This window comes from Pristiophorus japonicus, chromosome 1 (genome assembly GCF_044704955.1).
Source record: "Pristiophorus japonicus isolate sPriJap1 chromosome 1, sPriJap1.hap1, whole genome shotgun sequence".
Taxonomy (NCBI): domain Eukaryota; kingdom Metazoa; phylum Chordata; class Chondrichthyes; family Pristiophoridae; genus Pristiophorus; species Pristiophorus japonicus.
The window spans coordinates 61,735,035-61,759,953 of record NC_091977.1 but is presented as its reverse complement, the minus strand read 5'-3'; the positions used below and the strand labels follow the sequence as shown (position 1 = coordinate 61,759,953).

Sequence of the window (24,919 nt, the reverse complement as noted above, 5' to 3'; positions counted from 1 at the left end):
CCTGAAGCCATGAGACTTCATGGGGTCCGGAGTCAATATTGAGCCACCCCTCCCGACTGTACATTACTGTGCCGCCACACCTGGTGGGTCTGTCCTGCCGGTGGGACAGGACATACCCAGGGCTGATGATGGAGGAGTGTGGGACATTGGCTGAAAGATATGATTCTGTGAGTATGATTATGTCAGGCTGTTGCTTGACTAGTCTGTGGGGCAGCTCTCCTAATTTTGGCATAAGTCCCCAGATGTTGGCAAGGAGAACTTTGCAGTGTCGACTGGGCTGGGTGTGCCATTGTCATGTCCATAGCTGGTGCCAAGGTCGAAGCCGGGTGGTCCGTCTGGTTTTATTCTTCTTATTGTTTCTCGTATCGGTTTTGTTACAGAGGGCAGTTAAGAATCAACCACATATAGGCCAGACCAGTTAAGAACAGCAGATTTCCTTCCCTAAAGGATATTAGTGAACAAAATGAGTTTTTACAAAAATCTGATAGTTTCATACTAGCTTTTTTAAATTTCAGATTTATTTAATTAACAGAATTTAAATTCCCCAGCTGCCGTGGTGGGATTTTAATTCATGTCACTGGATCATTAGTCCAGGCCTCTGGGTTACTAGTCCGGTAACATTACTACTATGCTACCGTTCCCGGTAGTAGAGAATCACCGAATAATCAAAACTTGGTCGCATTTCAGTTTTAACTCTAGCTATCCATATTTGCTCCATATCAACAACAACAACTTGTATTTTAGCGCCTTTAACATAGTAAAATGTCCTAAGGCGCTTCACAGGAGTGTTATAACAACAAAAACTCTGAAACTGAGCCACATAAAAAGGAATTACAGCAGATGTCCAAAAGCTTGGTTAAAGAGGTAGGTTTTAAGGAGCGTCTTAAGAGAGGAAAAAGAGGTAGAGAGGCGGTGAGGTTTAGGGAAGGAGTTCCAGTGCTTAGGGCCTCGGCAACTGAAAGCACGGCCACCAATGGTTGAGCAGTTATAATCAGAGATGCTCAAGAGGGCAGAATTTGAGGAACGCAGATATCTCGGTTGTTTGTGAGGCTGAATGAGATTACAGAGATAGGGAGGGGCGAGGTCATTGAGGGATTTGTAAACAAGGATGAGAATTTTGAAATTGAGGGGTTGCTAAACCGGGATCCAATATAGGTTAGCGAGCACAGGGGTGATGGATGAACAGGACTTGGTGCGAGTTAGGACACGGGCAGCCGAGTTTTTTATGACTTCAAGTTTACTTAAGGTAGAATGTGAGAAGCGGTAACAAAGGCATGGATGAGAGTTTCAGCAGCAGATGAGCTGAGGCAGGGGCGGAGACAGGCGATGTTATGGAGGTGGGAATAGGCGGTTTTAGTTATGCCAAGGATATGTGGTCGTAAGCTCATTTCAGGGTCAAATATGACACCAAGGTTGTGAACAGTCTGATTCAGCCTCAAACAGATGCTAGGGAGAAGGATGGAGTCGGTGGCTAGGGAACGCAGTTTGTGACACAGACCAAAGACAATGGCTTTGGTCTTCCCAATATCTAATTGGAGAAAATTTCTGCTCATCCAGTACTGGATGTCGGACAAGCAGTCTGACAATTTAGAGACCGTGCAGGGGTCGAGAGAAGTGGTGGTGAGGTAGAGCTGGGTGTCGTCAGTGTACATGTGGAAACTGATGCCGTGTTTTCAGATGATGTCGCCAAGGGGCAGCATATAGATGAGAAATAGGAGGAGGCCAGGATAGATCATAAGAACATAAGAAATAGGAGCAGGAGTAGGCCATTTGGCCCCTCGAGCCTGCTCCACCACTCAATAAAATCCTGGCTGATCTGATCATGGACTCAGCTCCACTTCCCTGCCTGCTCCCCATAACCATTTACTTCCTTATCGCTCAAAAATCTGTATATCTCCGCCTTAAATATATTCAATGACCAAGCCTGCACAGCTCTTTGAGACAGAGATTTACAACCCTCTGAGAGAAGAAATTTCTACTCATTTCAATTTTAAATGGGCGGTCCCTTATTCTAAGACTATGTCCCCTAGTTTTAGTTTCCCCTATGAGTGGAAATATCCTCTCTGCATCCACTTTGCCAAGCTCCCTTATTATCTTATAAGTTTCAATAAGATCACCTCTCATTCTTCTGAGCTCGAATGTGTATAGGCCCAACCTACTCAACCTATCTTCATAAATCAACGCCCTCATTTCCTTGGGAGACACCAGAGATAATGATGTGGGAGTGGAAAGGGAAGCCATTGCATGTGATTTTTGGGGGCTATGATTAGATAGATAAGAATGGAACCAGGCGAGTGCAGTCCCACCCAACTGGACGATGGTGGAGAGGTGTTGGAGGAGGATGGAGTGGTCAACCGTGCCAAAGGCTGCAGACAGGTTGAGAAGGACGAGGGGGGGAATAGTCACAGTCACAAAGGATGTAATTTGTGAGTTTGATGAGAACTGTTTCGGTACTGTGGCAAGCACAGAACCAGATTAAAGGGATTCAAACATGGAGTTCCAGGAAGAATGGGCACGGATTTTGAGGCAACAGCAATTTAAGGACTTTGGAGAGAAAAGGGAGGTTGGAGTTGGTAGTTTGCAAGTACAGTGGAGTCAAGAGTTGTTTTTTTGAGGAGCGGGGTGATGACCACAGATTTGAAGGAGAGGGATACAGTACTTGAGGAGAATACACTGTTAACAATGTCGGCTAACAGGGGAACCAGAAAAGGAAGCTGGGTGGTCAGCAGTTTAGTGGGAATAGGGTCAAGGGAGCAGGAAGTGGGTCTCACGGACAAGATGAGCGTGGTACCCTTGTCTAACAAAAATCTAACAATCTCAGTCTTGAAAGCCCCAATTATCCCAAGCATCCACAGCCCTTTGGGGGAGTAAATTCCAGATTTCTACAACACTTTTATGAAAAAATGAATCCAAGGTTCATAAGAACATAAGAAGATAAGAAATAGGAGCAGGAGGAAGCCATTTGGCCCCTTGAGCCTGGTCCGCCATTCAATAAAATCATGCCTGTTCTACCTGAACTCCAATTTCCTGCAATATCCACAAATCCCTTGATCCCCTTAATATCCAAAAATCTATCAATCTCTGTCTTAAATTGAGCCTTCACAGCCCTCTGGAGTGCAGAATTCCAAAGATTCATCACCCTCTGAGTGAAGAAATTCCTCCGCATCTCAATCCTAAATGGCCGACCCCTTATTCTGAGACTGTGACCCCTGGTCCTCGACTTCCCAGGCAGGGCAAACGTTCTCCCTTGATCTACCCTGTCGAACCCTGTAAGAATTTTGTATGTTTCAATGAGATCACCTCTCATTCTTCTAAACTCTAGGGAACATAGGCCAAGTCTACTCAATCTCTCATCATAGGACAATCCCCCATCCCTGGAATCAGTCTGGTGAACCTTCTTGACACTCCCTCTATGGCAAGTATATCCTTCCTTAGGTAAGGAGACCAACAGTACACAATACTCCAGGTGTGGTCTCATCAGGGCCCTATTTAATTGCAGTAAGACGTCTTTACTCTTATACTCAAACCCTCTGGTAATAAAGGGTCTTCCAATCAAATCTCTCCTGTGGCCTCCTGTGGAATTTTAGAGGCTGGGACTTTGTTGAGATTTTTTCCCAATGTTTTGTCCCCACACTGTTATATATGTGGACTTGTATTTACTCTGTACAGCCACCAGAGGGCTCATCCCCTGGAGTCTCAAGGGATCCCATAATCCTTTGGGAGCACAGGTATTTAAGGAGGCACTCTGGAGACCTGCAATAAAAGACGAAGGTCACACTTTACTTTGAGCTCACAGTGTTCAGTCTGACTCTTTCTCCATACACAACAACTGGCGACGAGATACAGATAGCGAACCCAAAGATGGAGAGAACAGTGGGCATCGTGGAGAAATTCTCAGAGGGAGATGATTGGGAAACTTTTGTGGAGCGACTCGACCAATACTTCGTGGCCAATGAGCTAGATGGGGAAGAGAGTGCTGCCAAATGAAAGGTGATCCTCCTTACCATCTGTGGGGCACGAACGTATGGCCTCATGAAGAATCTGCTCACTCCAGTGAAAGCCACAGAGAAATCGTACGACGATTTGTGCACACTGGTCCGAGAGCATTTGAACCCGAAGGAAAGCGTTCTGATGGCGAGGTATCGGTTCTACACCTACAAAAGATCTGAAGGTCAGGAAGTGGCGAGTTGGGTCGCTGAGCTAAGACGCCTTGCAGGACATTGCGAATTTGAAGGACATTTGGAGCACATGCTCAGAGACTTTTTCATACTTGGCATTGGCCACAAAACCACACTTCGCAAACTTTTGACTGTAAAGACCCCAACCTTGAGTAAGGCCATAGCGATAGCCCAGGCGTTCATTGCCACCAGTGACAATACAAAGCAAATCTCTCAGCACACAAGTGCTGCTATAAGTACTGTGAACAAAGTGATGTTGTTTTCAAATCGTAATGTACAGGACAAGTCACACATATCTGCAGCTACACATCCGCAGATGACTCAGAGTCCACCATCAAGGGTGATGAATGCAAGGCCATTAACACATTGTTGGAGCTGCGGGGGGAGTCATTGTTTCCTTTCATGCCGATTCAAAGAGTAGGTTTGCAAGGGCTGTGGAACAATGGGGCACCTCCAACGAGTGTGCAGGCGAGCTGCAAAGCCTGTTAAACCTGCAAACCACCATGTTGCAGAGGAGGACAGATCCATGGATGATCACGACGAACCAGAGCCTCAGATAGAGGAGGCAGAGGTACGTGGGATGCGTACATTCACTATGAATTGTCCCCTGATAATACTGATTGTTGAACTAAATGGACTCCCGGTATCAATGGAGCTGGACACGGGCGCGAGCCAGTCCATCATGGGCAAAAAGGTTGTGGTGCAGTTTGCACGAAACTAAGAACTTACACAAAAGAACTGATTCCTGTAATCGGCAGTGCTACCGTAAAGGTCTCCTACGATGGAGCGGTGCACAAGCTACCGCTTTGGATGGTAACGGGCGATGGTCCCACGCTGCTCAGTAGGAGCTGGCTGGTAATGATACGCTGGAACTGGGACGACGTCCGAGCGCTATCGCCCGCTGATGACACTACGTGTGCCCAGGTCTTAAACAAATTTCCTTCGCTGTTCGAACCAGGCATCAGGAAATTCCAAGGAGCAAATGTGCAGATCCACCTAATTCCGGGGTCCGACCCATCCATCATAAGGCGAGAACAGTACCGTACATGATGAGAGAAAGGGTAGAGATCGAGCTAGACCGGCTGCAAAGAGAGGGCAGCATTTCACCGATCGAGTTCAGCAAGTGGGCCAGTCCTATTGTCCCAGTCCTCAAGGGAGACGGCACCGTCAGAATCTGTGGCGATTACAAAGTAACTATCAATCGTTTCTCCCTGCAGGACCAATATCCACTACCAAAGGCCGACGACCTCTTTGCAACGCTGGCGGGAGAAAAGGCGTTCACAAAGCTGGATCAGACTTCAGCTTACCTGATGCAGGAACTGGAGGCATCATCGAAGGTCCTCACCTGCATCAACACGCACAAAGGTCTTTTTGTTTACAACAGATGTTCGGTTGGAATCCGATCAGCGGCGGCGATATTCCCGACCTGGACGCCCGTTTTTCGCGCCACAAAGTGCGGCTAAAAAAAACTCCTATTCTCTGGCTCCCTGCAGATCCTCTGGAACTGGGCACGGCGCAGCACGAGCTGTGGGGGGCGGAGCTAGGTCCCTGCACTGAAAACAGTGCCGGGACCTCTGCACATGTGCGCTACAATGGGCGCGCATGTGCAGTAGCTCCAGGCGCCCAAAACTGACCGATTGGCCTCACTGGGGCTGCGTGGATAAGGCTGCCTCCCACGCCCAGCTCCCGACCGGACCCGACCCGACACGACCCCCGCTCCCCCCCTGGACCGGACCCTCCCCACCGCCCCCGGACCGGACCCGACCCGCGCTCCCCCCCCCCCCGACCTGACCTCCCTCCCCCGCCCTGACCTGACCTGACCTCCACCCCCACCCCCCAGACCCGACCCCACCCGCACTCCCGACCCCCCGGACCGGACCCGACCCGTGCTCCCCTCCCACCGACCTGACCTCCCTCCCCCGCCCTGACCCGACCTGACCTCCACCCCCCCCCCCCCCAGACCCGGCCCCACCCGCACTCCCGACCCGACCTGACCTCCCTCTGCGCCCCCCCCCGACCCGACCCGCGCTCCTGACCCCCCCCAACCCCGCCAGCCCGACCCGCGCTCCCGACCCTCCCCCCCCGCCCGGACCAGACCGGACCCGACCCCGACCCGCGCTCCCCCCGACCCGACCCGCACTCCCGACCCCGGACCCCGGACCTGACTCGACCCGATGCCACCTACCTGTAAATCTGGTACTGGGGACGGGCCCTGCCCGAAGTCTTGGGCCCGGCTGGGCCCGGCCAGTTCAGCCTCCCTCTCCCTTCTCTCCCTTCTCCCCTCCCTTCTCCCCCCCCTCCATTCTCCCCCCCACCCCTCCTCCCTTCTCCACTCCCTTCTCCCCCCCCCCCCTCCCTTCTCCCCTCCCCCTCCCTCCCTTCTCCCCTACCCTTTGCCCCCCGCTCCCTTCTCCTCCCGCTCCCTTCTCCCCCCCTCCCTCCCTCTCTTCTTCCCCCCTCCCCTCCCTCGCTTCTCCCCCTCCCCTCGCTCCCTTCTCCCCCCCTCCCCTCGCTCCCTTCTCCCCCCTCCCCTCTCTTCTCCCTCCCCCCCTCCCATCCCCCTGCCCCCCCTCTCTCTCCACCCCCCTCCCCTCCACCCCCCCCACCCCCCTCCGCTTGCTGTCAGAAACACAGACACTGACAGACAGAGAGTGAGAGACACACACACAGACAGACAGAGAGATAAAGACACTGACAGAGACACACTGGAGGGGCCGTCCCAGCACGCTGTTGGAGGGCTCCCGGTGCTGCAGTCGGTAAGTAGAAAATATTTTATTTATTGATTTTTTACATTTTTTTTATTTGTTATTAATTTTTTTTGATTGATTTATTGGTTGATTTATTGATGTATTTATCATTTATTATTGACGATGGCTCTTTATTTGTAAAACTGAAGTGTTTAATGTTTGTAAACTTCCCTTTAAACCCCCCCACCACCCCGCCATTCCCTACGCCTGATTTGTAACCTACGCCTAATTTTCTAAGTGTAGACAAGGTTTTTCTGAGCGGACAAAAATCGACACTTACTCCATTCTAAGTTAGTTTGGAGTATGTTTTCACTGCCTAAACTTTCAAAATGGGCGTAAGTGGCCGGACACGCCCCCTTTTGGAAAAAAAAATCTGTTCCAAACTGAAACTGTTCTAACTGACCAGAACTGCCTCAACTAAATGCCGAGAATTGCAATTTCTAAGATACTTCATTCTAAACCAGTTGCTCCAAAAAAACAGGAGCAACTCAGGCCGAAACTTGGCCCCATTATCTCTCGTCAAAAGCTGTGTGCTTCATGGGAGCTGGTCCAATGTCTCAGTGGAAATGCAGGAAGAGTAAAGCTGTTCCAGCGGCGCAAAGATGAAATGTCTATACAGGCAGACTGCCTTCTGTGAAGCAATTGAGTAGTGGTCCCCAAGAAGGGCAGTGACACCTTCATCAATGACCTCCACAGTACCCACCTAGGCATCATAATGATGAAAGCGATAGCCAGATCCCATGTGTGGTGGCCCAGTATCGATGCGGACTTAGAGTCCTGCGTTCACAGATGTAATACATGCTCTCAGTTAAGCATTTGCACCCAGGGAGACGTCGCTAAGTTTATGGTCTTGGCCCTCCAAACCGTCGTCTAGGGTACACGTCGACTATGCAGGCCTGTTCTTGGGTAAAATGTTCCTGGTGGTTGTAGACGCGTACTCCAAGTGGATTGAATGTGAGATAATGTCGGCTAGCACGTCCGCTGCCACTACTGAAAGCCTGCGGGCCATGTTTGCTACACACGGCCTATCCGATGTCCTGGTGAGCGACAATGGGCCATGTTTTACCAGTGCTGGGTTCAAAGAATTCATGACCCATAACGGGATCAACCATGTCACATCTGCCCATTTAAACCAGCATCCAATGGTCAGGCAGTGAGAGCAGTGCAAACTATCAAGCAAGGCTTGAAAAGGGTAACTGAAGGCTCGCCTATCCCGAGTCCTGCTTAGCTACCGCACGAGACCCCATTCGCTCACTGGGAGCCCACCTGCTGAACTGCTCATGAAAAGAGCACTTAAGACAAGGCTCTCGTTAGTTCACCCTGATCTACATGAACAGGTAGAGAACAGGCGCTTCAACAAAGTGCATACCATGATAGCGCAAATGTGTCATGCGAGATTGAAATCAATGATGCTGTATTTGTATTAAATTATGGACCAGGTCCCAAGTGGCTTCCCGGCACTGTCGTGGCCAAAGAGGGGAGCAGGGTGTTTTGGGTCAAACTTTCAAATGGACTCATTCACCAGAAACACTTGGACCAAATCAAACTCAGATTCACGGACTATCCTGAGCAATCCACCTTGGACCCTAACTTTTTTGATCCCCCAACATACACACCAGTGGCAACCGACACCATGGTTGACCACGAAGCAGAACCCATCATCCACAGCAGCCCTGCAGGGCCCAACACACCAGGCAGCCCAGCAAGGCCAGCTGCACAGCAGCCCAGCGAGGGCCTAACAAATGATTCAACAACACCAGCTTTCACACCAAGACGATCAACCAGGGCAAGAAGGGCCCCAGATCGACTCAAAATTGTAAATAGTTACACTATTGACTTTGGGGGGAGGGAGTGTTGTTATATATGTGGACTTGTATTTACTCTGTCCAGCCACCAGAGGTCTCAAGCCCTGGAGTCCCAAGGGATCCCATAATCCTTTGGGAGCATAGGTACTTAAGGAGGCTTCACAGAGGCACTCTGGAGACCTGCAATAAAAGACTATGGTCACACTTTACTTTGAGCTCACAGTGTTCAGTCTGACTCTTTCTCCATACCCAACACACATAGTGAGGATCTTACCTTCACCTTTTGTCTTCCAGCTGCAGAATTCTCATTTTCCGATGAAGTCACTGAGGTGAGTTGTGTCTGTTTTACTTTCTTGTGCATATATGGCTCTCTCTTTTATTTTACTTTTGCTTTGGAGCTTTGAATGACTACAAGTGATCGCCTTCTCTGTTTCAGCCAATTTGTGACCAGCTAAGAGAACTATTCCAAATATGCCCGAAGAGCTATATTCCCGTCTGTGGAACTGATGGGGTCACCTATGACAATGAATGCCACCTCTGCAATGCAGTTCAGTAAGTCGTACCTTAAAGACAAGAGATACCTGATTTTTAGAAATGTCGATTGTTGTTTTATCTTAGATGGGAACATTTTTGTCGGGGGCCATTTATTTATCTACATGTGATGCCTCATCTTTGCTGCTGTTACTTAGCACTTGTAGAGTGATTCGATGAGGAAATCAATACGTTATCAATCAGCAATTTTAATGATCAAGTATGAGTTACGTGCAGTAACAAGTCAATAAAATGTACATACCCAAATAATTTGGACAGCAGGTGACCATGTGTTCAAGCTGTCTGATCCTTTGTTCTATTTCTGCTCCTCCTGCTCTGCCTGTTCCGCCTTAAGGATACCCCCAGTTCCATGCGGCTTCCACATAACGCTGACATAATCTGCCCTCAGCCAATCGGTAGCCGATTTTACCCATATATGGACACGCTTCCGTTTTGTTTCTTCCTGATTCTTCAACAGTTTCAGCCATTATGGTGCCTTACAAGTTACAATGTAACAATTTAAGATTACGCACTCTGCAAGTGCATGCAGTTGAATGTTCCTTTGACTCTGGCCTCTTGTGCATCCTCTCCCCTCCCTTCGCCTCATCATTGGCGACCGTGCCTTCGGCCACCTTGGCCCCACGCTTGGAAATTTTCTCTCTAATCCCCTCTCCTCTCTCTCCTCCCTTAAGACCCAGAACAGTGACTACATTTCAAAAGTACTTCATTGGCTATAAAGTGCTTTGTGATGTCCTGAGGTGACGAAAGGTGCTATATAAAGATGTTCTTTTTTCCCCTTAAAATCCACCTTTGACCAAGCTTTTAGTGAGACTGAGGAATGACCTGAAAATTCTTTCATTGGTTGTTATGAATTATATCTCACCTAATGTGTTGTACCTCCAATGGGTCTTTCTGCAAGGCATATGATCATTCTAGTTTGAGAAAGTGCGCTTTTGATATGAAACTGCAGCAAACAACATTTCCTCATAAAGCTGTGGAACCAGTAAGCCCTGTAGATGTGTTAAATTTGTAGCCACTTTTGAACTGAACACTAAATCTATGTGTGGTACATTGCTCTACTTAGCACTCTGCAAGTAAATGTTCCTCCGATTTGTTATGTTTAGAATAACTCCACGAGGCTGTGTTGTAAACTTAAACCATTGTGACCTTGGTCTGTTTAATATAACTCCAAAGTGAGGCAGCAGCATGGTTAACTGTCTTTTATACCTGCTTGCACCAGGGTACACACAGGCGACCCATAGGTCTCCCACAGGTGTGCACTCTGGTGGCAAGCCTTACACACAGGCGAGGTTCACATACATAACATCACTTCCCCCCAAAGTCTTGAGTACAAGTTATTTACAGGTTGAGGCGAACTGGCGATCTGCGTTCCATAGTCGATCATCTGAGTTGACATCCTGGCATGGATGAGTTGGTCGGGTCATCGCTGCACGGCAGCTTGGCTGGTCTGGTCAGACTGTCGGGCAAGGTGGCTTCATTCTCGTGGTTGACAGCAAGGTCACTTGCTGGTTGGGTATGTGTTGGTGGATCATAGATGGTGGGGTCTTCTTCAAACTGTTCTTGGTAGTCCGTGAGTCGCAGTTTGGTCTGATCCAGGTACTTTCTGCACGTTTGCCCATTCAACAATTTCACAACAAACATTCTATTCCCCTCCTTGGCTAAGACAGTGCCAGCAACCCACTTGGGACCGTGACCGTAATTTAGAACAAACACGGGGTCATTGACTTCAATGTCACGCGAGGTCGCCGTGCGATCGTGGTACACGTTATGCCTGTGCCATTGGGTTTCTACGTGATCATTGAGGTCCGGGTGGACTAAGGAGAGCTTGATTTTGAGTGCTCTCTTCATTAACAATTCTGCAGGGGGAAACCCGGTGAGCGATTGGGGGCGCGTCCTGTAGCTGAGCAGGACCCTGGATAACCAGGTCTGCAAGGAGCCGTCTGTTACGCATCTCAAGCTTTGCTTGATGGTTTGGACTGCCCGTTTCGCTTGGCCGTTGGATGCGGGTTTAAATGGGGCAGACCTGACATGCTTGATGCCATTGCGGGTCATGAACTCGTTGAATTCCGAGCTGGTGAAACATGGTCCATTGTCACTGACAAGGACGTCGGGTAACCCATGGGTGGCAAACATGGCCCTGAGGCTTTCAATAGTGACAGTGGCCATACATGATGACATTATTATACATTCAATCCATTTTGAGTAAGCGTCCATTGCTACTAGAAACATCTTCCCTAGAAAGGGGCCAGCGAAGTCTACATGGACCCTGGACCATGGTTTGGAGGGCCATGACCACAGACTCAGTGGGGCCTCCCTGGGTGAGTTGCTCCGCTGTGATCAAGTGTCGCATTGGTGAACGCATGACTCTAATTCGGAGTCGATTCTGGGCCACCATACGTGTGATCTGGCGCTAGCCTTCATCATGACTATGCCTGGGTGGGTACTGTGTAGGTCGCGTATAAACTTTTTCCTGCCCTTTTGGGGCAAAATCACGCGATTCCCCCCATAGGAGGCAATTCGACTGGACTGACAATTTGTCCTTGCGTCAGTGAAAAGGCTTAATTTCCTCTTGCATTTCCCCGGGAACCCCCAACCAGCTCCCATTGAGGATGCATCTTTTTACTCGTGATAACAGGGGTCTTGGCTGGTCCAGGACCTGATCTGGCGAGCCGTGATGGGCGACCCCTCGCTCTCAAAGGCGTCCATTGCCAGAAGCAAGTCTGCGGGCTGCGCCATTTCCACCCCGGTGGTGGAATAATGGCAACGGACTGAGGGCGTCAGAGCAATTCTCTGTGTCTGGTCTGTGGTGGATTACAGAGTCAGACAATGTTAGTGCCCATATTTGGATGTGGGATGAAGCATTGGTGTTGATACCTTTGCTTTCTGAGAGCAGTGATGTGAGCGATTTGTGGTCGGTTTCGAGCTCGAATCGGATACCAAATAGGTATTGGTGCATTTTCTTAACCCCGTATACACAAGCCAGCGCTTCTTTCTCAACCATACTGTAGGCTTTTTCAGCCTTGGACAAACTTCTGGATGCATATGCAACTGGTTGCAGTTTGCCTGATACATTTGCTTGCTGTAACACATACCTGACCCCGCACGACGACGTATCACATGCTAGTACCAAACGTTTACATGGATCATACAATACAAGTAATTTGTTGGAACATAGCAGGTTTCTGGCCTTGTTAAAGGCTGTTTCTTGAGATTTACCCCAAACCCAGTCGTCACCCTTGCATAACAGCAAATGCAAAGGTTCCAGCAAAGTGCTCAACCCTGGTAGAAAGTTACCAAAGTAGTTGAGGAGTCCCAGGAACGAATGCAGCTCCGTCACGTTTTATGGCCCGGGTGCATTCTTGATGGCCTCTGTCTTGGAGTCCGTGGGTCTGATGCCGTCCACCGCAATTTTTCTCCCCAGAAATTCGACCTCTGGTGCCAGGAAAACACACTTGGAGCGTTTCAGCCTGAGTCCCACTCTGTCCAGTCGCTTTAGAACCTCTTCCATGTTGTGCAAGTGTTCAGTGGTGTTTCGACCAGTGATCAAGATGTCATCCTGGAACACCACTGTACATGGAACCAATTTCAGCAGACTCTCCATGTTCCTCTGGAAGATGGCCACCACCAAGCGAATCCCAAAGGGGAATCTGTGATACACAAACAGTCCTTTGTGCGTGTTGATGCACGTCAACTTCTTTGATGGTTCAGCCAGCTCCTGCGTCATTTAAGCGTAGGTGAGGTCTAGCTTGGTGAACGATTTCCCTCCTGCTAGCATTGCAAACAGATCATCCGCTTTGGGTAGTGGGTACTGGTCCTGTAACGAGACTCGGTTAATCGTCACCTTGTAGTCCCCACAGATTCTGACCGTCCAATCGCTCTTCAGCACTGGCACGATGGGACTAACTGGCGATAAGATTCTCTCTCGTTGAAGTCTGCCCAGCTCGATTTCGACTTTCTCTCGCATCATATATGGGACTGCTCGGGCCTTGTGATGAACGGGCCGTGCCCCAGGAACAAGGTGGATCTGCACTTTGGCGCCTGTGAAGTTGCTGATGCCTGGCTCAAATAACGCCGGGAATTTGTTTAGCACCTGGGCGCACGGGGTGTCATCCGCCGAGGACAGGGCTTTGATATCGTCCCAGTTCCACCGGATCTTGTCTAGCCAGCTCCTGCCGAACAGTGTAGGGCCATCGCCTGATACACTCCATCGTGGTAACTCATGCACCCTTCCATCATATGATACTTTCACTGCCGCACTGCCAATAACAGGTATGAGTTCTTTGGTGTAAATGCACAGTGTAGTGTGAATCGGGCTCAGTTTTGGCCTCTGTGCAAAACTCCACTGTTTCTCAAAGGCCTTCTGGCTCATAATCGATTGGCTTGCTCTCGTGTCCAGTTCCATGGAGACTGGAATGCCATTAAGTTTGACTTTTAACATTATTGGAGGGCTTTTGGTGGTGAAGGTGTGTACCCCATACACTTCCTTCTCATCCTCCTGTTGGGTTGCCTCTCCTGCTCGTTCAGCGTGATCCGTCTCTGCTGACTTTGCCACGTGGTGAGTCCGAGGTTGCTTGCACAATCGCTGGAGGTGCTCCATTGTTCCACAGCCCTTGCACACGTAGTGCTCGAAATGACATTGATGGGCTCTGTAACTGCTCCCGCAGCATCAGCATGGCGTTAATGGATTCACATCAGCACTGCCCAGTGGCCTCTAAGTCACCCTGGGCCTGGCCTCTGAGACCGTGTGAGCCCTACCATGTACAGTCCTGCCTGCTGAAGGCATTATTTTAAGCCACAGTACTTGCCGGTGAGCCTCGATTCTGTGAAGATATCTGCTTCGTGATGTCGCTCGTGGATATGAAGGCCTGAGCTATCGTGATGGACCTGCTTACATCCAGGGATTCGGCAGACAGCAGCTTGCGAAGGATGCCCTCGTGGCCAATTCCAAGCATGAAAAAGTCCCGCAACATTTCCCCCAAGTGTCCTGCAAAGTCACACTGCCCCGCAAGGCGTCTAAGGTCAGCGATGAAACTTGCCACGTCCTGGCCCTCGGAGCGACAGTGCGTGTAAAAGCGGTACCTGGCCATCAGGATGCTCTCCTTTGGCTTGAGGTGCTCCTCAGCCAGCATGCACAGCTCTGTGTATGATTTGTCTGTTAGTTTGGCCGGTGCCAGCAAGTTCTTAAGGAGACCATATACCAATGACCCACATATGGTGAGGAGAATCGCCCTGCGCTTGATCTCTTTCAGCCGTGTCCAATTCGTTGGCCACAAAGTACTGGTCGAGGCGCTCAACGAAGGCTTCCCAATCATCACCCTCAATAAATCTCACAAGAATACCAATGGCAGCCATTTCCACATGAAAGTTCGTGATCTGTAACTCGTCGCCAGTTGTTATGTTTAGAATAACTCCACGAGGCTGTGTTGTAAACTTAAACCATTGTGACCTTGGTCTGTTTAATATAACTCCAAAGTGAGGCAGCAAAGTGGTGGCCTGCCTTTTATACCTGCTTACACCAGGGTACACACAGGTGACCCAGAGGTCTCCCACAGGTGTACCCTCTGGTGGCAAGTCTTACACACAGGTGAGGTTCACATACATAACATGACTTGGCCTCTTGTGAATCTCAACACCTCCCCCTCCCCACCGGCCGCCACTCTATTCGCCCCACTATTGACAGCAGGGCCTTCAGCCACCTAGGCCCCACTCTCTGGAATTCCCCCCCTTAACCCTTTCAATTGCATCTCCTCCTATAAGACCATCCTTAAAAGTCATCTCTTTGACCAAGCTTATAGTCACCCCATCTAATATCTCCTTCTTTGGCCCTATGTCGATTTTTATTCCGATTACACCTCCGTAGAGCATTGTGGGATGCGTTTCCATGTTAAAGACATTACAGTTGTTGTTGTTGCACAGCGCATGGAGTGGGATTTACCCTGAAATTAAATATTGCACTTTAGTGATCATAGCATGATTGAATTTCAAATTCAGATGGAGAGTGGGAAAGTTGGATCTCTAACCAGCGTACTAAGCTTAAATAAAGGAGACTATGAAGGTATGAGGGCAGAGTTGGGTAAAGTGGACTGGGAAAATAGATTAAAGTGTAGGACTGTTGATGAACAGTGGTGTACATTTAAGGAGATATTTCACAACTCTCAAGAAAAATATATTCCATTGAGGAGGAAAGGATGTAAGAGAAAAGATAGCCATCCGTGGCTAATTAAAGAAATAAAGGACGGTATCCAATTAAAAACAAGGGCATACAAAGTGGCCAAAACTAGTGGGAGGACAGAAGACTGGGAAGCTTTTAAAAGCCAGCAAAGAATGACTAAAAAAATGATCAAGAAAGGGAAGATAGACTATGAAAGTAAACTAGCACAAAATAAAAAAACAGATAGCAAAAGTTTCTATCGGTATATAAAAAGGAAAAGGGTGGCTAAAGTAAATGTTGGTCCCTTAGAGGACGAGACCGGGGAATTAGTAATGGGGAACATGGAGATGGCAGAAATTCTGAACAAATATTTTGTAGAGGACACTAACAATATTCCGACAGTGGATAGTCTAGGGGCTATGAGGGGGAGGAACTTAACACAATCATAATCACTAAGGATGTGGTACTCAGTAAGATAGTGGGACTAAAAGCGGATAAATCCCCTGGACCTGATGGCTTGCATCCTAGGGTCTTAAGAGAAGTAGCGGCAGGGATAGTGGATGCATTGGAGGCAGAGCCTGCATGAATTTATGAAGGGGAAGTCACGTTTGATAAATTTGCTGGAATTTTTTGAAGATGTAACGAACAGGGTGGATAAAGGGGAACCAGTGGATGTGATGTATTTGGACTTCCAGAAGGCATTTGACAAGGTGCCACATTAAAGGTTACTGCACAAGATACAAGTTCATGGGGTTGGGGGTAATATAGTAGCATGGATATAGGATTGGTTAACTAACAGAGAACAGAGAGTCGGAATAAATGATTCATTCTCTGGATGGCAACCAGTAACTAGTGGGGTGCCGCAGGGATCAGTGCTGGGACCTCAACTATTTATAATCTATATTAACAACTTGGAAGAAGGGACTGAGTATAACGTAGCCAAGTTTGCTGCCGATACAAAGATGGGAGGAAAAGCAATGTGTGAGGAGGACACAAAAATTCTGCAAAAGGACATAGACAGGCTAAGTGAGTCACTTCGGCAGAAAAAAAATCAAAGAACAAGTTATTATTTAAATGGAGAATGATTGCAAAGTGCTGCAGTACAGCAGGTCCTGGGGGTATTTGTGCATTAAACACAAAAGGATAGTATGCAGGTACAGCAAGTGATCAGGAAGGCCAATGGTATCTTGGCCTTTATTGCAAATGGAATGGAGTATAAAAGCAGGAAAGTCTTGCTACAGCTATATAAAGTATTGGTGAGGCCACACCTGGAATACTGCATGCAGTTTTGGTTTCCATATTTACAAAAGGATATACTTGCTTTGGAGGCAGTTCAGAGAAGGTTCACTAGGTCGATTCCGGGGATGATTGGGTTGACTTATGAGGAAAGGTTGAGTAGGTTGGGCCTCTGCTCATTGGAATTCAGAAGAATGAGAGGTGTTCTTATCGAAATGTACAAGATTATGAGGGGGCTTGACAAGGTGGATGCAGAGAGGATGTTTCCACTGATGGGTGAGACTGGAACTAGAGGGCATGATCTTAGAATAAGGGGCCTCCCATTTAAAACAGAGACGAGGAGAAATTTCTTCTCTCAGAGGTTTGTTAATCTGTGAAATTCACTGCCTCAGAGAGCTGTGGAAGCTGGGACATTGAATAAATTTAAGACAGAAATAGACAATTTCTTAAAGGGGATAAGGGGTTATGGGGAATGGGTGGGGAAGTGGAGCTGAGTCCATGATCAGATCAGCCATGATCTTATTAAATGGCGGAGTAGGTTCGAGGGGCCCTATGGCCTACCCTGCTCCTCTTTCTTATGTTCTTATTGTTGTTCCTCTTTGGACAGTTGACAAGGGAAGGGGCTAGACTGGAAACAGTAACGGTGATTTTCCTACAGCTTGTGCCCAAGTAGTCCTTATTTCCTAAGAGCAAAACAAAGGGAAAAAGAGGCAGAGATCTGTCGGCTATTTCTCCACCCCTTTTGCATTGCCCTCTTACTCCTTGGTTTCCCCCCCCCCCCCCCCAACACTGAGGGCAGACCAATAGTTTGCCCTTAGACCATTCATAGGCCATGCAAATGAGGCCGACAAAGCATCTACTTATTTCCCACCTCATTGTTTTTGGTCTCCACTTTGCAGAGGCCTAAGTACAGCAAAGCCACAATTACTAGACTTAGGACCTTCCTGGAGTAGTGTCTGAGATGATCTGTAGGACCGGGAGTCCCCTCCTCCCATCCCAAGATCAGAGGAGCCAAGAGGGAACAGGCGGTAAGTACTCTTTTTGTTTCCAGTGTCCCCATTGGACGTTCAGAGCTAGAGACCTGTGGATAGCACAAAGAAGGTCTCGTGGTGACAGCCATTACCTCTTCTGTAGGCCGCTCAGGCCAGCAGTAGTGGTTGGATTGCCATCCGGGGTTTCAAGTGCAAGGCCCTGTCAAGGGGCAGACCAGAGCCTGGAGCGTGACAGGCTGAAGTTAATGACCTGAACTCACAAATGCAGGCAGGTCCAGGACAGGTTGCAGACACTTCAGATGTAGTCTGCCTGATATGCACCCAGCAGACACAGAGAGGAAAGTCAGCCTGACTTCTCTGCTTCAGTTATTGATGTGAAATAACACTGTATTTAAAAAAAATAATTATGAACTTTTCATGCATACATAATTTATTAAGAAGATAGTACCTACATAATATAACACAATGCAGACATTAAAAGAGAAATGGAACAAAATAACCTCGATGAAAGACCATCGTACCTCGATAAAACATCAAACTAAGCAGCTCATGACAACATACACTATCATCATCAACACAATCAAATGACTACGAGCAGCTGAAAATTTGGGAATGCAACGGTGGATTAATGAAGGTGGGTAGGTGAGGTAGGGTGAGGGCAGGGATCATGGCTTCAGTCTTGTCCCTAATCCCTCTGAAACCAATTCTAGTTCAGTGGACTCCATAGAATCAAAGGGCCCAGCATTGGCCATGACTTGCATCAATTTTTTTGGAGTAAGTTGTTTTTTCTGATGTAAGTTAGAAAAATGCCATTTCCCCCCCCCACCCCCAAATTTGCTCCAGAGTAAGTCAGTTAGGTACGATTTTTTTAAGGTCAGTTTTTTTTTTCAAAAGGGGGCGTTTCGAGACACTTGCGACAGTTTTGGCCATTTATGCCACTTTGGCCAGCAAAAACGTACTCCAAATCCACTTAGGTCAGTGTATGTGGCCAGCTCTGAAAAACCTTGCAGGCAGTTAAGAAAAAGCAGCGCACATTCGGCAGACATTAGGGCAGGGATAGAGGAGGGAAGGGAACTGGTGAGGACCTCAACAACCAAGCAGCAAAAGGAAAAGCTCAAACCATTAAAATACAATAAAAAAGTAGTAAATCCTACCTTATCTTTAAAGTCTGCCCAGGAAGACGTGCACCGGAGGAATCACAGCTCCTGGGTGTGGAAGTCTCGGGGGCGGTGGGGGTGGGGGGGGGACACACCGAGCGACCGGAGGAATCGAAGCTCATGGGTCTGGAAGTCTCATCTCTCCCCCCCGCCAAAAAACCCTCCTCCTCCCCCCCCCTCAAAACTCTTCTCACTCCCCCCCCCAAAACTCTCCTCCTCCCCCCAAAAACTCTCCTCCTCCCCCTCCCCCCCACAAACTCTCCTTCCCCCCCTCCCCCCCAATCAAAAGTTTCAAGCACAGCCACAAAAGCACAGCCAGTAAATAAAAAATAAAAGCAAAGTCCTTACCTGCCCGGGAACTCAGCGGGCCGGCCGGCCGGTGCGGGAGGCCACTCGGCCGGGGATAGGGTGCGGGGAGATCGGGCGTCCCTTCGGCCTGGGAAAAGGGGCTGCGAGCATCGGGTCTTGCTCACAGCCCACAGGACGCGCTGGAAGGGCAGGAGCATGCGCGCAGGTGCCGGCAGTGCTTTCTGCGCTGGTCTGTTGCTCCGCCCCCTCCTTCAGCCTCCACGCCACTCCAGGACTCTGGGAACTCCGAAGAGCGGCCAGGATGGAGCCCCTTTTTTCTGGCGCCCTTTCCAGCGCGCAAAGTCGGTGCGCTTCAGGTCAGTGTGCCGAGAAAAGGGGTTGGGCAATGTTGGGCCCAAAGAATCAGTGAATTGTTAGAGCACAGAAGGAGGCCATTCGGTCCGTTGAGCCTGTGCCAGCTCTCTGCAAGAGCACTTCGGTTGGTCCCACTCCCCGCCCTTTCCCTGTAGCCCTGCAATTTTTTTTCCTTCAGGTACTTATCCAATTCCCTTTTGAAAGTCACCATTGAATTTGCCTCCACCAACCTTTCAGGGAGGGCATTCCAGATCCTAACCACTCGCTGCATAAAAATGTTTTTCCTCATGTCGCCTTTAGTTCTTCTGCCTGTGTCTTCTGGTTCTTGACACTGCCATCAATAGGAACAGTTTCTCTCTATCTACTCTGTCCAGACCCCTCGTGATTTTGAACACCTTCATTAAATCTCCTCTCAACCTTCTCTGCTCTAAGGAGAACAACCCCAGCTTCTCTAGTCCATTCATGTAACTGAAGTCCCTCATCCCTGGAATCGTTCTCGTAAATCTTTTCTTCATCCTCTCTAATCCTTTACATCCTTCCTAAAGTGCGATGCCCAGAATCGGACACAATGCTCCAATTGAGGCTGAACCAGTGTTTTATACAGATTCATCATAACTTCCTTGCTTTTGTACTCTATGTCTCTATTTATGGAGCCCAGGATCCCATATGCTTTTTTAACTGCTTTCTCAACCTGCCCTGCCGTCTTCAATGATTTGTGCTCATATACCTCCAGGTCTCTCTGTTCATGTACCCCCTTTAGAATTGTACCCTTTAGTTTATATTGCCTCTCCTCGTTCTTCCTACCAAAATGTATCACTTCGCACTTTTCTGAGTTAAATTTCATCTGACATGTGTCCGCCCATTCCATTAGCCTGTCTATGTCTTCCTGAAGTCTATCACTATCCTCCTCACTATTCTTGCAAGCTTTGTGTCATTTTCAAATTTTGAAATTGTGCCCTGTACACCCACATCCATGTCATTAATATATAGCACCATTGTATACCTTCCACCAGTCCGACAAACAAACATTTATCACAACTCTCTGTTTCCTGTCACTTAGCAAATTTCATATCCATGTTCCAGAGGATCCTACAGATCCTACACCAGGAAGTGAGGCTATATTCAGAGACAGTTAAGCTGATTTAGTTCAGAGAAAGCTTGGTCTTCTCACTGCAAAGCCTTCTATCTAGATATGGACAAACAATATTGTCTGGTGCCAGACAATGGGCTGACATTAAAAAAAAGAAAGAAATGCATTTATATAGCGCCTTTCGCGACTACCAAACATCCCAAAGCGTTTTACAGCCAATTAAGTACTTTCTGAAGTATAGTCACTTTTGCAATGTAGGAAACGTAATGCAAGTAAAACGATAAGGGGATAAGGGGTTATGGGGAGCAGGCAGAGGAATGGAGCAGAGTCCATGATCAGATCAGCCATGATCTTATTGAATGGCGGAGCAGGCTCGAGGGGCCGTATGGCCTACTCCTGCTCCTATTTTTTATGTTCTTATGTCCTTCTGAGAAAGTAAACATGCATGAGAACTACTGCATCACTGATGCTGCAATCGTTGTCACTAAGGCTCGATCCACTCTGTCATGTATGTATGCTTGGGTTTACTAGCCACCAGGTGGTGCCACTGTCGGAGGTCATTGGGCTGTGCACATGTGTGTGTGGCCCAGGTATAAAAGGCCAGCCATCTTGTAATGTAATCACTTTGGGCCCTAATAAAGTAGAGCCAGGTTTGTACCTGTTCGGAGTTTACAGTATTCAGTATTGCATACAGTACTGCATACACAACATTTAGCAACGACGTAACAAGAACCTTCACATGCAAAAATGAACACAATTAGAATTCTGGAGTGATTCATGGGGGGAGAAGATTGGGCAGACTTTGTAGCCCGCTTGAACCAGTACGTCGTGGCCAACAAAATGGAGAAAGAGGCAGACGCAGTTCCGTGCCGGGCTCCTCGCGGTTTGCGGTCCGAAAATCTATGGACTCATAAAGAATCTCCTCTCGCCCTAAAGGCCAACGGACAAGGACTATGAAACATTGTGTGCTCTGATACATGACCATCTCAAACCAAATGAAGGCATCATCATCTCAAGATATCGATTCTATACGCACGTTCATTCTGAGGGCCAGGATGTATCGGAATTCGTTGTCAACCTAAGACGTCTAGCTGGACCGTGTAAGTTCGAAACTGCTTGGCAGACATGTTGCGCGACTTCTTTGTAATCGGCATCAACCACGAGGTGATCCTGCGTAAGCTACTGGCATTGGAGACTCTGGATTTCAGCAAGGCCATCACGAATGCCCAATCATGCATGACAGCGGACAAAAGCTTAAAGCAGATATCATTGAAAAATTGAAACTCAGCAAGTCCTGCAAACAAGATTGCGTTGTTGTTTGGCAGAGCTGCATATGGCAGGGCCTACTTGACTGCACACGCGAAACCTGTGGCTGCTCAAAGTCCGCCAACGGGAATGAATCCGATATCACCGTGTTGGCTTTGTGGGGGAAATTATCGGCATCATCAGTGCCGGTTTAAACAAGTATATTTGTAAAGGCTATTCGAGAGTGGGGCATCTCCAGCGCATGTGCCCGCAACTGAGCAAGCGTGTTGCGACACAACACATGAAGGATGATGACCAGTCTAGCACGGATCCGGATATGCAATCCGAGATACCAGAGGAGCAAGTGTATGGACTGTATTCGTTCTAACAAAGAGCCAACCGATAATGATTAATGCGAAACTTAATAGTGTGACGGTATCGATGGAATTGGACACAGGTGCGAGTCAATCAATAATGAGCCAGAGGAGATTCGACAGGCTGTGGGATACTAAGGCTGTGAGGCCTAAGCTGAGTCCAGTCAATGCCAAGTTGCGTATGTACACTAAAGAACTCATAACGGTGATTGGCAGTGCAGTATTTACCGTTATGGCTTGTTTCAGGCAATGGTCCAACGCTGTTCGGCAGGAACTGGTCAGAAAAAATCAAATAGAACTGGAACAAGATCAAAGTATTGTCGTCATCGGCGGACACTCCATGTGCTCGTGCTGAGCAAGTTCCCCTCACTGTTTGAACCAGGCATCGGCAATTTCACAGGAGCTAAGGTGCAGATCCACGTGGACTCAGATGCATGACCCGACCATCATAAAGCTCAGGCAGTTCCGTATATGATGAGGGAGAAGGTCGAAATCGAACTGGACAGACTCCAGCGTGAAGGGATCATATCACCAGTTGAATTTAACAAATGGGCCAACCCCATTGTTTCCGTGTTGAAAAATGATGGCACTGTCAGGATTTGTGGAGACTACAAGGTTATGATCAACCAAGTTTCGAAACTGGATCAATACCCCTTACCGAAGGCTGATGACCTGTTTGCAACGCTAGCTGGGGGGAAGTCGTTCACAAAACTGGATCTGACGTCGGCCTACATGACACAGGAGCTGGTCGACCCGTTGAAGAAACTTACGTGCATCAACACTCATAAAAGACTGTTTATCTACAACAGGTGCCCTTTTGGAATTCGCTTGGCTGCAGCCATATTTCAGAGGAACATAGAGAGTCTACTGACGTCCGTCCCCAGAACCTTCGTGTTCCAAGATGATATACTGGTCACAGGTCGTGACTCCACCGAACATCTGAACAACCTGGAAGAGGTTCTACATCGTCTGGATAACGTTGGAAATGCATCTTCATGGCACGGAAGTCGAATTCCTGGGGAGGAAAATTGCTGCTGACGTCATCAGGCCTATGGACTCGAAAACCAAGGCCATCAAAAATGCACCCAAGCCTCAGAATGTGATGGAACTGCATTCGTTCCTTGGTCTACTCAACTACTTTGGTAATTTCTTACTTAGCTTGCTCACCTTATTAGAGCCACTGCACATACTGCTCATCATCATCATCATCATAGGCAGTCCCTTGGAATCGAGGAAACAGAGAAACATAGAAACATAGAAAATAGGTGCAGGAGTAGGCAATTCAGCCCTTCGAGCCTGCACCGTCATTCAATAAGACCATGGCTAATCATTCCCTCAGTACCTCTTTCCTGCTTTCTCTCCATACCCCTTGATCCCTTTAGCCGTAAAGACCATATCTAACTCCCTCTTGAATGTATCCAATGAACTGGCATCAACAACTCTCTGCGGTAGGGAATTCCACAGGTTAACAACTCTCTGAGTGAAGAAGTTTCTCTTCATCTCAGTCCTAAATGACCTACCCCTTATCTTAAGACTGTGTCCCCTGGTTCTGGACTTCCCCATCATCGGGAATACTCTTCCCGCAACTAACCTGTCCAGTCCCGTCAGAATCTTATAAGTTTCTATGAGAACCCCTCTCTTCCTTCTAAACTCCAGTGTATAAAGGCCCAGTTGATCCAGTCTCTCCTCATATGTCAGTCCCGCCATCCCGGGAATCAGTCTGGTAAACCTTTGCTGCACTCCCTCAATAGCAAGAACGTCCTTCCTCAGATTAGGAGACCAAAACTGAACACAATATTCCAGGTGAGGCCTCACCAAGGCTCTGTACAACTGCAGTAAGACCTCCCAGCTCCTATACTCAAACCCCCTAGATATGAAGGCCAACATACTATTTGCTGCCTTCACTGCCTGCTGTACCTGCTTGCCAACTTTCAATGACTGATGAACCATGACCCCAGATCTCGTTGCACCTCCCCCTTTCCTAATCTATTGCCATTCAGATAATATTCTGCCTTCGTGTTTTTGCCCCCAAAGTGGATAACCTCACATTTATCCACATTATACTGCATCTGTCATGCATTTGCCCATCCACCTAACCTGTCCAAGTCACACTGCAGCCTTTTAGCGTCCTCCTCACAGCTCACACTCCCACCCAGTTTAGTGCCATCTGCAAACTTGGGGATATTACACTCAATTCCTTCATCTAAATCATTAATGTATATTGTAAAGTGCTGGGGTCCCAGCACTGAGCCCTGCGGCACTCCACTAGTCACTGCCTGCCATTCTGAAAAGGACCCGTTTATCCCGACTCTCTGCTTCGTGTCTGCCAACCAGTTCTCAATCCATGTCAGTATGTTACCCCCAATACCATGTGCTGTGATTTTGCACACCAATCTCTTGTGTGGGACCTTGTCAAAAGCCTTTTGAAAGTCCAAATACACCACATCCACTGGTTCTCCCTTGTCCACTCTACTAGTTACATCCTCAAAAAATTCCAGAAGATTTATCAAGCATGATTTCCCTTTCATAAATCCATGCTGACTTGGACCGATCCTGTCACTGCTTTCCAAATGCGCTGCTATTTCATCTTTAATAATTGATTCCAATATTTTCCCCACCACTGATTTCTGGCTAACCGGTCTATAATTAATTACCTGTTTTCTCTCTCCCTCCTTTTTTAAAAAGTGGGGTTACATTAGCTACCCTCCAGTCCATAGGAACTGATCCAG

The 24,919-nt window shown here is 48.1% G+C and overlaps 1 protein-coding gene across 1 annotated transcript in view; it reads left to right on the top strand.

Moving 5' to 3' along the window:
* Nucleotides 1–24,919, top strand: part of LOC139280277 (trypsin inhibitor ClTI-1-like) — a 62,316-nt gene that overhangs the window by 26,841 nt on the left and 10,556 nt on the right. Inside the window, exons 2-3 of the mRNA XM_070899978.1 lie at nucleotides 9,025–9,059; nucleotides 9,167–9,282. Of these exons, the coding sequence (XP_070756079.1) occupies nucleotides 9,025–9,059; nucleotides 9,167–9,282 (151 nt within the window). The remainder of the gene's footprint in view (nucleotides 1–9,024; nucleotides 9,060–9,166; nucleotides 9,283–24,919) is intronic.